The sequence below is a fragment of the Episyrphus balteatus genome, chromosome 1 (genome assembly GCF_945859705.1).
Source record: "Episyrphus balteatus chromosome 1, idEpiBalt1.1, whole genome shotgun sequence".
NCBI classification, from domain to species: Eukaryota; Metazoa; Arthropoda; class Insecta; order Diptera; family Syrphidae; genus Episyrphus; species Episyrphus balteatus.
In genome coordinates, this window is record NC_079134.1 from 103120629 (window position 1) to 103135402 (window position 14774).

The window sequence follows — 14774 nt, forward strand, 5'->3', positions numbered from 1 at the left end:
GCTTTGATTATAAACTAAAAAATATATATTAAAACAGTAGTTAAATTCTTTTTGTTATTGTATTATTTCGTGTTTTTTGTGCGCACTCTTGTACCACCTTACCCTAAGTCTGTTTCTCTTCATATTCAAAAAAGTTGTTTGCTTGTAGAGACACTGACTATAACCGAAGTTTTCCAAAAAATCCTCTGATCCTACTTCTATTGCATTTAAAGGTTTTCTTCTCTTCCTTGGATGGAGAATCACATTCAAGATATTTAACTCGTCTCGATACTTTTTCCTTTGACAGCCATCTGACCTTCTTCGTGTGAGTGAGCCCATTTCATCTCTGATCATATCTTTAAACACATCATTTAATTCTGGAGGAAGTACCTTGGTTGTAAGAACTTGTCCATGAAGAAAGCAATGTGTCCATGAAACGTTTGGCATTATGAGCATAGAGGAAGGAATACCTAGAGACGCGACTTCGGTTGGTTTTTCTCTTCCACCCTACAAGCTACAATGAGAGGAAAAACTCCACAGTGCTTATATGTGGTAGTTTTCCCGTGCATTTTAAATGGCACCAACACATTCAACTGTGGAGTTGTGCTCAAAACAATTAAAAACAATTTAAGTGCTCAGTAGAGGAATTAATTCATAAAAAAAAGGTGGGTGTCTGGAGTGAGCTATTTGAGCTATTCAACATTGTATATATATTTCTATAGTACTATCAATCGAAGAAAATACTTTAGCGACATCTTTTGGTAGATCTGCAGTTCAATTTTCTGCATAAGGTTCAAATATAAAATAAACTACCGATCCCAGCGGTGGCGACGCAAAACAGAAAATTCTGCTTCATGAGAGTACTATAGGAATATATATACCTACAATAGGTGTGTTTTTTATTACCACCGGTCTTAACTGGACAAAAAAAAACGCCTCGGGACTTAACCTGAAATCTTGGCAGCACTGTATATTGAATGTTCCGAAAACAGCAGACAAAACAAAAATTTAGAGTTGTCATATTTTTCGCTTTAGTCATTTTCTTGTATTTTTCTTGTATGTTTTACAAAGAGATACAAAAATGTATGCTAGCAAAACTATTTTAATACATTTTGTCCTTCCAAACGTGAGTTTTCACGTTTTTTAACAAATTCTAAACAATTTATGAAAAAATTAGTTTGGTAGCACAGATTTAAAACTCTTCAAAAAGTTAAGCCCAGAGAAATCTCCGGGCTAAACAACTAAGCCCAAGAGGCTAAGATGTTGTTGTATTTAACATGTAAGTTGGTTAGCCCAGACTGCGTCCAGTTAAGACCGGTTGTAATAAAAAACACACCTAATGTATTCAAGTTCATGTACAAACCAAAATCATGTTTAAATTCAAAGTTTGTGAGGACATCTACTGGTGAAAGGAAGGTATTAAACGCATTATAGCTTTCACACGTATTCACAGATAGGAAAACAAGAGAAAAATAAGAGAGATGTATACCAATTATCTGAAATTAAATTTGCGGGTGTTTTAGGCAAGGGGGGTACGAGTCGGCTCTCTAGGTATTCCTTCCTCTATCATTATGAGTTTCAATTTTGAAATTAGTCCACTAATATTTGTTGCCGGTCAAAGCTTTTGCATCATATCGGTACAAAAAGTAAAACATTTTGTCCAATCCAATTCGTGGTCGCGAAAGCTTGTGGTACAAACACTGATCAGTAGTGTAAGCAGGAAAAGCTTTACAAAATAAAATGTCTTCTTCAATGTTTTCATCTGCTTGAAAACATACGACGGGCATTTAACTTAGCCTTTTCTCTTGATTGTGCTGTCAGAAATTGGAATACTTCTTAGATAATCTGCCTCCTGTTTTCCGAGAATGACGTCCCTAACTTTGGCGGACACTTTGTGGCGGAATAAAAAAAAATGTATCTCATTAATTGTAGATAATTAAATGCTAGTTTGTTGCGCAAACAAAAAATTTGTAGCTCGCATAGTTTTTGAATTATTGAATTTTCCGCTAAAATAAGTCTGAAGTTAGCGGACATTTTTTAAAAAGCTACAAATTTGGAGGTTAACAAAACTCATTAATTTCAATCATTTCAGATTTTGTCCGCTAGCTTCAGACTTATTTTAGCGGAAAATTCAATAATTCAAAAACTATGCGAGCTACAAATTTTTGGTTTGCGCAACAAATTAGCATTTAATTAGCTACAATTAATGAGATGCATTTTTTTTATTCCGCCACAGTGTCCGCCAAAGTAAAAGACGGGATTTTCCCTCCATGCTTTTTTTTAGTTTTGTAAAAAAAACTATTGATCTTAAATTTTTTAAATACCTAAACACTGTTATTTTTTTAAGTATTTGTATTTCACCGTCTTTGCGCCTGGGGCATGCCAAAAATGCTGATACTAATACATATCTCATTTTCGCATTTTTGGGAATTGCTAAGTTTTGAAAAATACGCTCTTAAATTGTGATTTGTGATTGTTTCTGGAAATTTTTTCTGGAAAATTTTAATAAACGCTCAAAAAAAAGGAAAATTAAAAAATTAGTATGAACACTACCCCACCCAAATATTTCAAAAACCAGAGCTGCTAGAAAGATACCAATATGATTTTTGCAAGAGCTAACTGAAGCCAAATCTACACGGTTAAAAATTCTGGAGGATTTTTTAATATTTTTTGGGTTACATATAGGTCTACACCAGAAATGTATTAAAATTTAATACATGACAAATATTAAAATTTTTAGTTAATACAAAATGTATTAAAATTTAATATAGTTGTATTAAAAAATAATACCGTTTATATTAGAATTTAATACCAAATGTATTAAATTACTAGTATTGCATATTAAAATTCAATCTTTTTATATTAATTTCTAATAACAATTTTATTAAAAGATTATACAAAATATTTCAATTTAATACCAAAAGTATTTAAAATTAATAAAATGTATTCTTTTCCTCAATTCATTACTGAAAATAAATACTAATCATAAATAATATAATAATGGTGATATTATTTTCTCTAGTTTATCTGTTTCACAAACTGTGGCATGTTAAATCTTACTACCGATCAAAATTCATCTGCAATGTATGCATTTTGCTTCGAAAAAACACAAAGCGCCTTCAAATTAGTACAAATTTACATTTTCTGATTTCATTTTTTTTTTTTATAGAAAAGGTACCTCAAACAATGGATTTTTTCTGGCTGCTGGCGTCGTTTGATTAAAATTTAATATTCTTGTATTTCCATTTAATACTTTTTATATTAGTTTTTAATAAATTTGTATTACATTTTAATACAATTATATTAAAATGTAATACAATTTATATTAAAATGTAATACAATCATATTAAAATGTAATTCAATATATTAAAATGTAATACAAAAATATTTAAATCTAGTACAGCGGTATTAAAATTCAATACAAGATTAGAATTTAACCCACGGAGATTATTTTCTAATAATTTTTGTATTACAAATAGTAAACTTAATACTTTTCTATTTTTTGCAAACATACGTAAATAAAAGAATAGTTGTTTTTCAAAAATTCATAGTGTTCGAACGTTAAGGCTTTGAAAAAATTCCGTAAAAGACGGCTAATTTTTGCATATATGTATATATTATATTTCCATTTTCCACTCATGTTTGTTCCTAAGTTATTTGAACAAGTTGTTTGTGAAAGTGTAGCATTTCGTTCTAAGGTCATGTGAAAATTGGGTTTAATATTTAGCCGAGATTTTGGTTAAATTTTTATCTTCAGGGGATACATTTTTGACAAAAGGTTTTGCCGCCAACTTTTGTTGTTGTTTCCCTCAGTAAAATTTTGACAGTACTACAAGCTTCAGCCACAGCTACACCATTTTATTCAGCCAGTAAGACCTAGATTTGTACGCAACAGCATGAGTTTATGAAAAGGAAATAAGGTGGATTGCACTGTTTTTTTTTTCTATTTTTCTAAAGCATTTTAAACTGAAGTCCTTTGGTTTTCCTCTTACGTTTATGCGATGACATCACAATAGTAACTTCGCATTGATCTAGGCCCAGGTTTGTAAACTTTTCACACTTGGGAAGAACTAATCTTTTCAAGTAATAATCACGAATAGGCCTGTGTAGATCGTTCGTGCTTATTCGGTACCCACACATCCACAAACTCCATCTTCAGCATGCACTTTTGGGTCCGTCACTTTCTCTTCAGCCAGGATTTTGCGGTTTTGGGTTTTTGGTATTTTAGCTTTTAGGTTTTTGGAATTCTGGGTTTCTGGGGTTTTTAGATTATGATTATCCGATTTTCTGAAATGTCACTGTCAGACAATTGTAAGACATTTGGACAAAACTAGAAAAAGTATGAGGAACAAATTAGTGTAAAATAGTTCAGATAGCTGAAAATTGTCAGCTATTGTCGAAGCTTTGATAGAGTTGACTTTATTATAAGAACTTAAAATTTTCAGTATCTACATATATCAAGTTTAAGGATAGGCTTTCAAATAAACTAGGTCTATAGAAGAAAAAAAAAACGTTTCGGAGAAAAGAATAAATGAGGATTTTGCTACAAAACCGTAAAACTATAAACAAGGATTTGTTGGGTTCTATCTCTAACCATATATGTATAAACTAACAAGCTCATCTCAAATTTTATAAGTATTCGCTAAAATATTTAAGATACAATTTCTAAACATGCGCATTATTTAGAAAGGGCGTTCCTAGAAATTAACCAATATTTTCCATCCCCTTTTAGGAGAAATCTAGTTTATCCAAAGGGGAAATGTATGTGTTATGTAAACGTTTGCTCCCATTTATAGAGTTGGAATATTAATGATTTTATACTTGTTGCCTAGCTTGTACATAACCAAATCGTATAAAAGTAGAACAACGAAAATTGCGCCGCCACTCCTTGGAAAATCTTAAGATAAGGATATTTTCGTTTTCTCTTAATTTATCGCTTGTACCTATTTCTGTTGTCATTTACAACGTGCTCGTAGGTACGGGCAAATTTTATCAAAGCGTTAAGTGGTATTTGGATGTTAAGTGAAGTTAAAAATATAAATACATATAATGTTTTATAATATGTAGGTACATAAATAATAAACATACATTCAAGAAAAATCTACGACTGCAACAGCTTAACTGACACAGAGGCTCATATGCAAAAAGAATGAGCTTAAGCTCTATCTCACTTTTTAGTACATTTTCTAGATACCTATGTATCTCAAAAAAATGAGGTAGATCTTAAGAAAATGTACTGAAAAGTGAGATAAGAGCTTAAGCTAATTTTTACTGCATACGAGCCAGAGACTATAAAACGACATATCAAACGTTATTGTTAAAAGATCTTACATGTTGTATGTATTAAAGGGTGTTGTATGGTTTCGTTCAGCAATTTATTTATAATATTTTACTGAAATAATATGCTTTCATTGAAAAAAAGTGGTTGTCTGTAAAGTCGGTTTACGGACGATAATTTTACGTGATAAGCTCATAAAAAAACAGGTTGTGTGCTTTTGTTAAAAAAAATGATCTAAAAATTATTTATTTGTCAACTTTCTTGTAAAAAAAATTTATAAGATAATAAATCTTAGTAAAGTACTGAAGCTAAAGATAAAGGACTTACATATCATCACGTGAATTCTTATTTGTCCTATAAACAAAAAACTTAACGTTTTTAAACCTCAAATTGGTGGATTGCTTATTTTTTAGCCTAGTCACAGAGATTTGTATGTTTGTTGAAATGTTACATATTTTCCCAACCATACATAAAGCAATCTGCATGTTATGGTTTTTCAATATTGATTTAATTGTGTTTTTAAAAAAAGGAGTAAAATGGACGTTTTTAAAAAAGTAGTAAAATAGACATTTTTTTTTTTTACACTATCAGTTCATAGCCGAAGAGCGCTTATAGCAAGCACTGTCTTGCGACCATTTGCCAACACAAAACTGTGTTATCCGGCACATCACTTAGTGCAGTGTTAGTAGTTAGTAAGCAAATAATAACTACAAAAAACGTACACTAAGATAAAAACATTGAATTCAATATTAGATAAAACAAACATTAAAGAAATACAAACAAAATAATTACTTGAGTAACAAAAAAGACATAAAATTAAACACAAACATTTATGGTACACTGGTTTTTAAGACAGTTTTTAATCTATTTTTATTAAAGTTTAAATCAAAAAGGTTTGAATTTAAATTTAGAAGTTTACACATGCGTGTTAAAGGTTCATGCAAGCCATAATTTGTTCGGTGTGGTGGAATATTCATTAAATCCAAGCATCGGAGGCTATAAGCACCCCCTCGATAGTTAAAACCAACAGATTTAAGTAAATTTGGTGCATCAATTACGCCTGTGATTAACTGGTGAATGAAGATTATGTCATTGTTAACCCTCCTTTGAGCCAAAGTTTGAATCTGAAGGAGATTAATCCGATGTTCATAAGGAGGAAGATTATAAGGATCAGACCATGGCAGTCCTTTTAAGGCGAAACGATTGAAATTACGTTGTACTGATTCCGGTCTTACATTATGGGTCTCGTAAAAAGGAGTCCAAACTTGCGATGCGTACTCAAGGTGGGGGCGTACTAAACAATTGTAGAGGGAAAGAGTCACATAAGGATCCTGAAATTCTTTTGACCAAGGCTTCACAAAACCTAGCATAGAGAAGGCCTTATTCACGATGACGTTGATATGGTCGGAAAAATCAAGATTATAACTAAAATTAACCCCTAGGTCTTTAAAGCTCTGAACACGCTGTAATTTGTGTTGGGATATTTTATATTCATACAAACTAGGAGCACGTTTTTTGGAAAAAGTCATTGTCTGACATTTTATTGGATTCAAAACTAAGCTATTCTTGCTACACCATATAGAAAAATGATTAATGTCCTCTTGCAGAAGCCGCCGATCATTAACCGATTTGATACTTTTATAAATTTTCATGTCATCTGCAAAAATGAGAATTTCGCTATGGCGAATACATAAAGGGGCATCATTTATAGCTAGAATAAAAAGAAGAGGTCCTAAATGACTTCCTTGCGGGACACCTGATTTTGCGATGAACGATTTGGAGAGAGCGTCTCTGAACTTCACTTGATAAGATCTATTTTCAAGATAAGAAGAAATCCAATTAACGAAAGCTAAAGGGAAACCTAGAGTTTTTAATTTAAATTTGATAATGTCATGGGAGAGTTGGTCAAAAGCCTTAGAATAGTCCGTATAGATACAGTCAAGTTCCTGTCCATTTTCTAGTGTATTTGAGCACTTATGTAAAAAAGTAAGCAAGTTTGTAACCGTCGATCGTTTTTGCATAAAGCCATGCTGTTGAATGCATATAATTCTTTTACAGTGGAACGCTAAGCTATCGCAAACAACTTGCTCAAAAAGCTTTGGAATACAAGACAGCTTAGATATGGGTATGTAATTGACTATATTGGATTTATCTCCTTTTTTAAAAACAGGAATAATTAACGCTTGTTTCCAAATGCTAGGAAATTTACCGAACTTGAGAGATAGTTCAAAAATAAGTTTAAGTGGAAGAGATAAAATTGACTTACAATTTTTCAAAACTGCTGCAGGAATACCGTCTGGTCCGACATAGGACACCTGTCCATACAGTTACACCCAACTGAAAAACAAAAGCTAAAAATTTTTTCTCCAGTGAAATTTGTATTGGATATAGAACACAAAAACAGAAAAAATAAGAAACCAAATATTTTTATTGAAATCAAAACTCAATAATTCTTTATTTGAGTTTAAAAAAATAAACGAAAATATTAGCCCTGTTCCATTGGAGGTGGTAGTTTACTCGTGAGTAGAAATCTAGTACAACAACTACACATTCCTATCTCCTCGAGTAGATCATGTGTTAATTCTAGTACTAGATCTCCTCATGAGTAAACTACCACCTCCAATGGAACGGGGCTATTATACAAGGGTTTTAGTTTAGGTTAGGTTATATGGGCTGACAGTTGATTTTGTTACCGTCACACTTAGATCAATGTAGATCCCTTGTGATACCCTGAAGTATTGTAACTTCATGAAAAAGTGTTAACCTACACCCAGAGAAAAAACGCATAGTAATTTTTAATCCGTTCTACATTGAATCAATGGTGAAAAATATATTCATTAATTTTCTAAAAAGTCGTCCTATGCTTAACTTACAGTTTGTCACATCAATTTTTATAAGTGAGATGGCACAGTGGTAAAGCACAAGCTTGTCAACCCAGGTATAGCAGGTTCGATCCCCAGCGGATGCCAGTTTTACTTTTTTTATTTTTTTAATGTGTGAACAACTTTGATTTAATGTGTGAACAACTTTGATTTAAGGTGTGCTACTTTGATTCAATCATTTTCCACTTTAGGCTAAAAATGTAGTGATTTTCCATTGATTCAAAGTGGTTTAGATTGATTTTACGTTGTTTTTTGGCTCAGTGTATGAATGCTATGGTTGTTCGACCCATTTGGAGGACTTGCCAAAGTTCAGGAGGATATTGCCTGAGTGTTCCGATAGTTCTTCTAATTCATTAAAGAAGTAGTTTCCTAAGAATTTTTTTCTTAGTGCGACAGAGTGCTGGGCAGTGACAGAGGAAGTGAACAGTGTCTTCCTGTTCGTCCTCATTGCCACAGCCTCTGCATAGATCATCCGTACTAAGTCCCATTTTCTTTTTCTGGTATCCTAGTAGGTTATGTCCCGTTAAGACGCCTATTAGGGATCTTAAGGAAGGTTTACTAAGTAGTAAGATCTTATTTGATTTTTTCTCGTCGAAGTTCGGCCATAGTTTCCTGGTGTGACCGCAGGTTTCTAGGAGGTTCCATCTTTCATTGGTTTTTTGTAAAATATTGTTGACGGTATTTAGCTTTATTTCACATTGTGGGATTCTGATGTTAACGTCTGAGCCTTCCCTTGCAAGCTCATCCGCTTTTTCGTTGCCGAACACATCACTGACCGGGAACCCAGCAGAGCATACCAAGAACCCTAAGCTCTTCGCGACAGCAAGAAACAAGCTTTGACTTGATTAAGGTGGCAAAAATCGTTTTTATTGCCGCTTGGCTATCAATGAAAAAGGTGATGTCAGCAGGTGATATCGCCATCATGGATATTTGTTTAGCAACTCTCGGCTTGGAAGACACTGCTGTGATCGGGGAGCCTGAAAGAATTGGCAAGGTTGAGGTTTTCTGAGTAAAAACCCTGCACCAACACCAGTGTTAATTTTCGAACCATCATTAAAAATGGCGATAGTCGACTCATTTGAGAAAGGTACACTGTTTTCCCAATCTTGTCTGTTAGGGAAACTGACATTAAAAGACTTGTTGAAGTCTAATTAAGGGGTCATGTAATCTGTACTTACGTTGTTGCCAACGTAGTTAGAAAGGATCGTAGTATGGCCGTTTTGACTAGTATTCCAAATGTTGGTTTGACTGAGTCGTAGGGCACTGTTTGCTGCTAATTCTTGTACAAATAGATCTAAGGGAGTGAGATTAAGGATTGCTTCCAGACCTGCGGTTGGAGTGGACCTCATCACCCCCGTAGTGCTAGTGCATGCTGTTCTTTGTACTTTGGTTAGGGTCTTCAAGTTCGTGTATTTCTCCAGAGCTTGCCACCAGACTAAGCTGCCATAAGTCAGAATGGGTCTGACAATGGCGGTATACATCCACATAATTATTTTAGGATTTGGTCCCCAGTTTCTGCCAAGAATTCTATTACATGAGTAAAGTGCAAAAGTGGCTTTCTTATATCTTTCTTGAATGTTTGGACCCCAGTTAAGCTTCTTATCCAAGATCACTCCGAGATATTTCGCTTTATCCGAAATCTTAAGTTGGGTACCATCAATTTTTGGCACTACAAAAGGATTAATTTTACTTCTGTTTCTGAAAAGTACCTGTTCTGTTTTAAGGGGGTTTACTTTAAGACCGCATCTCCTGGTCCAGTTACTGACCTTGGATAATGCGCTTTCTAATTGTTCGCTTACAGTGGTTAGGTATTTACCTGTCGCTAGAAGAGCTAGTTCGTCTGCGTAGGCTATAAGCTTGACACCGCTGTTTTTCAGTTTGATGAATGAGATTCATCATGAGATTCATCACCAAAATCCAAAGAAGAGGTGATAGAATACCACCTTTGTATTAGTACTAAATAAGTAAAGTAGTGTAACTACAGTGGCAACACTATATTTATGTAATGAATTAAATGTTAAATATAATGTGTCACTTCAAGTCTAGAACTAAACCGAACCAGTCTTTTCTTTGGCAAGTCTTAGATATTTTATTGGCGACGAGGCAATTTAATCGAACCTTTTATCGTTTTTTTTTTTTATTAAATTATTTAAAATAAAAGTAGTAAAATTTTTTTTTAAATATTAAACATTAAATCGATATCACTATGTCGTTGAAAGTGGATCCAAATGCCCCCGAATCCGACGACAAGCTGGATGAAATTATACAGCAGATCAAGGCAAACCACATGGTGGTGGGAAATATGCCGAACTTTATACCAGGAAGCAATTTTAGCACGTACGAGGTTCGTCTCAAAATGTTTTTTAAGATCAACAGAATTTCGACTGAGGATCAAGTAGGAATGCTGCTGACGTTGGTGAGTGACGAAGTACTGGAAAAACTCATGCAGCTGGTTCCATCTAATGCAAAACCTGAGGAGATGTCACTCGATGATCTTTTGGAGTGCTTACGAAAACATTACTCTCCAGGTAACGTCATAGCAGAGCGTTTCAAATTTTATAACCTCAAACAAACACATGGAGAAAAAATATCCGATTTCGTAGTGAGGTTAAAATTTTCCTCTCAAAGGTGTGAATTTCCCAATGTGATCTTGGACGAAATGCTTCGCGATATTTTCATTGTCGGTTTGACAAATAATGGGTGGCAACAGAAATTGATTGATATAGGAAAGACGCTTAAATTTGACGATGCGGTCAATAAGTCTCTCAATTTCGAACTGACAGAATCAGAAACGCGAGCAATAAATACCTCAGCATCAATAAATCAGTTCCACCACTGGCAGAAGATGAACAACGAAAGCCCCAATTACAGTCGATATCGTCAAAACAGTCGCAAGCCAATTGTCAGTCAGCAAAGATCGCACTCAAAAGGTCGCAAGTCTACAAATTCATCGAAAGAAGAGTGTCAGAGGTGCGATCGAAGTCACCACAAAAGTAAATGTCCCGCAGTTAACTGGACATGTTATCGTTGTAAAAAACGTGGCCACATTGTGTCCAAATGTCGAGCTAAAAAAGTCGTCTACTTTGTCGATGATGCTGGAGCAGAGTCGTCTGATGGAGGAAGTTCAGAAGCTAATACGAACGTCGATCTCAACAAAATAAATGCTCCTTTATTTCTTGATGTCATGATTGCGGATAAGTCTATAAAAATGGAAGTCGATTGCGGTGCATGTACGAGTGTCATCAGTCACGAGGGTATGAAAAGTATTTTTCTAGGTTAAGTATTTGTCCATATGATAAATTGTATACTGTTACTGGTGAAAATATATCTGTTCTAGGTAAAATTGTAGTTCCCGTGCGTTTGGTTAGGCGAAACCTTAAAAACATGTTGTTAGATCTGGTTGTTATAAAGACAACTAATAAAAACTTTATGCCGCTCATGGGTCGAGCTTGGTTTGACGCTTTAATTCCGGGTTGGAGAGAAAAAATGATCTCGGACACGAGCTTCGATCAGCAGTTATTATCGATCCAGACACCAGTGACAAGTGCGATAGCCCCCAACATCAAATACTCAGGTAGTGAAACAAAAGAGAGTTTTGTAGAATTTTTAAAAACAAATTTTTCCAATGTATTTAATCAATCCCTGCAAATTCCAATCAAAGGGCATGAGGCCCAAATATTTATGAAAGACGGTTCTGTGCCTATTTTCTGTAAGCCGTACAGCCTCCCCATATGCCTTGCGGGAGCCGGTTGAAAAAGAGTTAAAGAAAATGGTGGCCGAAGGCATATTGGAGCCGGTTGAACATAGCAACATATAGGCCACCCCTATAGTTATCGTTGAAAAAGCAAACAAGTCGATTCGGATTTGCATGGATTGTAAAATAACTATTAATTAATTCATTTCATTACAATACCACCAACTCCCACGCCTAGATGATATATTCGCGAGTCTTTCAAATTGTCGCTATTTTATAAAAATAGATTTTTCAGGAGCGTATCTCCAATTATCAGTTGCTCCGGAATCACGGAAAATTCTAACAATTAATACCCATTTAGGGTTATTAAGATATAATCGTCTACCATTAGGAGTTAGTTGTGCTCCGGCAATATTCCAATCAACCGTGGAAAAAATTTTATTAGGTATTAAGAATTTTGCATGTTTTTAAGATGATTTGATAATTGGTGGGTTAACCGCTTCGGAATGTATAAGTATTTGTACCTCCATTTTTGAAAGATTAAGCAAGCATGAAGTAAAAATTAATTTGCGAAAATGTGAGTTTTTAGTGACCGAAGTCGCATATTTAGGTCATGTCTTATCTTATAATGAAATTAAACCAAACCCAAAAAAAGTGGACGCTGTGATTAAAGCTCCAGCTCCGAAAAATCTCCAACAGCTTCAGGCCTACCTGGGACTTTTGAATTATTATTCACATTTTATTCCGAATTTGTCTTCTAAATTGTCAGTTTTTTATAAACTCTTAAGAAAAGATGTGGAGTTTAATTGGTCGAGGGAATGCCAAAAAGTTTTTGATGAATCTAAAACGTATTTACTAAAAAATAAGGTTCTTGCTCTCTATGACCCTAAAAAACTTTTGGGTATGTATGCAGACGCTAGCCCCTACGGATGTTCAGCGATTCTTGTTCATTTTATTGACGGAGTAGAGAAACCAATTCTATTTGCTAGCTGCACGCTTAACGACACAGAAAAAAATTACTCTCAATTACATAGAGAGGCCCTAGCAATTATATTTGGAATTCGAAAATTCCATAAATACATATATGGGCTTAAATTTCAGCTTTTTAGCGATCATGAACCGTTGAAAGAGATTTTCAACCCGAAAAAATGTAATTCTTCCGTTGCTATTGGTAGACTCAAAAGATGGTCAGTCATTTTAACGATGTATGATTATGAAATAAAATTCAAGCCAGGCAGACTTATGGGACATGTAGATGCTCTCTCACGTTTACCCTTGGATGAACCAAGTGGTGTTCCAGAAGACGGAATGGATTGCATTAATTTTTTCAATGAGAGTCATGAAATACCTTTAGATTTTGAAACTATTCGGAGACGTCAAAAAGAAAGTTCCTTTTTAAATAAAATTTATAAATTTTGTCCAGTTTGGTTGGCCGTCAAAGCATGATGACGATGTTCATTCTTATTTCTTAAAAAGACACGATTTTCACACAGAAAATGGATGCTTGTATTACTTACATCGCATAGTCGTTCCACAAGATCTAAAAAATCATATTCTAAAAGTATTACATACAAATCACAATGGTATGATCCGAATGAAACTATTTGGCCAGGTCATATGTCTGGTGGATGAAAATAGACGATGACATAGAGCGATATGTAACAAGTTGTTTGACATGTCAATCAAATAGAAACGTTTCCACTCAGAAAGTAAATTCGTCTTGGCCTAGTACTAGTTTCCCTTACGAACGATTACATATTGATTTTTTTTATTTTAAAAATCAAATTTTTTTGATAATTTTTGACGTTTTTTTCCAAATATCTTGATTTATTTTATATGAAAACGACTACAGCTAAATCATTTATATCAAAACTATGCAAAAACTTTAGTATTTTTGGTTTACCACTTTTACTGGTATCGGATAACGGTCCTCCGTTTAACTCAGTTAAGTTCGTGACGTTTTTAAAAAATCAAAATATTAAGAGAATACCCATCCCAGCTTATCACCCATCGAGCAACGGCAGTGCAAACAGTAAAATCGAGTTTGAAATGTTTTTTATTGGATAGCCTTAGTAATTCGATCGACATTCAATTTCTATTTGCGTATCGTAATACTCCTTCAACCGTCACCAACCAAACGCCAAATGAACTTATATTTAAATATAAAGTTATAACTATTTTAGATTGTTTTAAAAATATAAATTTTGAATCAAAAAATAATACCTCTCATGAAAATGTAAACACAAATAAAAATAAAGCTTTGGAATCAGAAAAAGAGAGGAAGAAAAATGAAAATAAAAATCAAAATAATTGTAATGAAAGTAAAGTAACTAAAAATCATTTTAAGGAAGGAAAATGTTCTATTTGAATCATTTTAAAGAAATATGTAAATGGCTGCCCTGCAGAATAGTGAAGATTGAAAGTCCTTTAATTTTATTGATAGAGTTGCAAGGTACTATTCGTAGAGTTCACATAGAACAAATAATGAAACCTTCGCAATCAGAAAAACTATTCAGACACTTTCAATATTCGCAAGACTCTAAGGCTAGACAAAGAAAATTGTTGGTTAGACCAAAAGATTATGAAAGGACAGCAACAAAGATAAATTTGTCACCTAACAACAATGATGATTCAAGTGAAACACCACTTCCCCGAGATTCTGAAAGGTCTTTAAGACCAAGAGGATATATAAAGAAACCTACAAGACTGAACTATGAAGATTTTAAATAAATTGAATTATTGATATTATATATATTTAACATTGTAACTATATTGAATTAACTTTGAATTTACGAACCTATGTGTAGTTGTAATTATGTATAATCAGGGGCGTACACTCCCTTGGGGCAAGCGGGGCGACGCCCCGGGGCCCCCGACCGACCTCAGGGCCCCCACTGGAGACAGAAGGGTCCAAAAAAATAATTTTTCAGGAACCCCTTTA

General features: G+C 33.9%; 1 protein-coding gene and 1 long non-coding RNA gene across 2 annotated transcripts; one reads left to right on the top strand and one right to left on the bottom strand.

Moving 5' to 3' along the window:
- The first annotated feature begins 10345 nt into the window (after nucleotides 1–10345).
- Nucleotides 10346–11419, top strand: LOC129909317 (uncharacterized). Its single transcript, XM_055986406.1, has one exon. It carries the CDS (start codon nucleotides 10346–10348, stop codon nucleotides 11417–11419), a length of 1074 nt encoding a protein of 357 aa, XP_055842381.1.
- A 1440-nt stretch (nucleotides 11420–12859) lies between these two features.
- Nucleotides 12860–13994, bottom strand: LOC129906804 (uncharacterized). The gene is made up of 2 exons (XR_008770854.1): nucleotides 13351–13994; nucleotides 12860–13300 (listed from the first exon to the last, which is right to left on the bottom strand). It is a non-coding gene; the product is annotated as an uncharacterized LOC129906804 (long non-coding RNA).
- Between the last annotated feature and the right edge of the window lie 780 nt (nucleotides 13995–14774).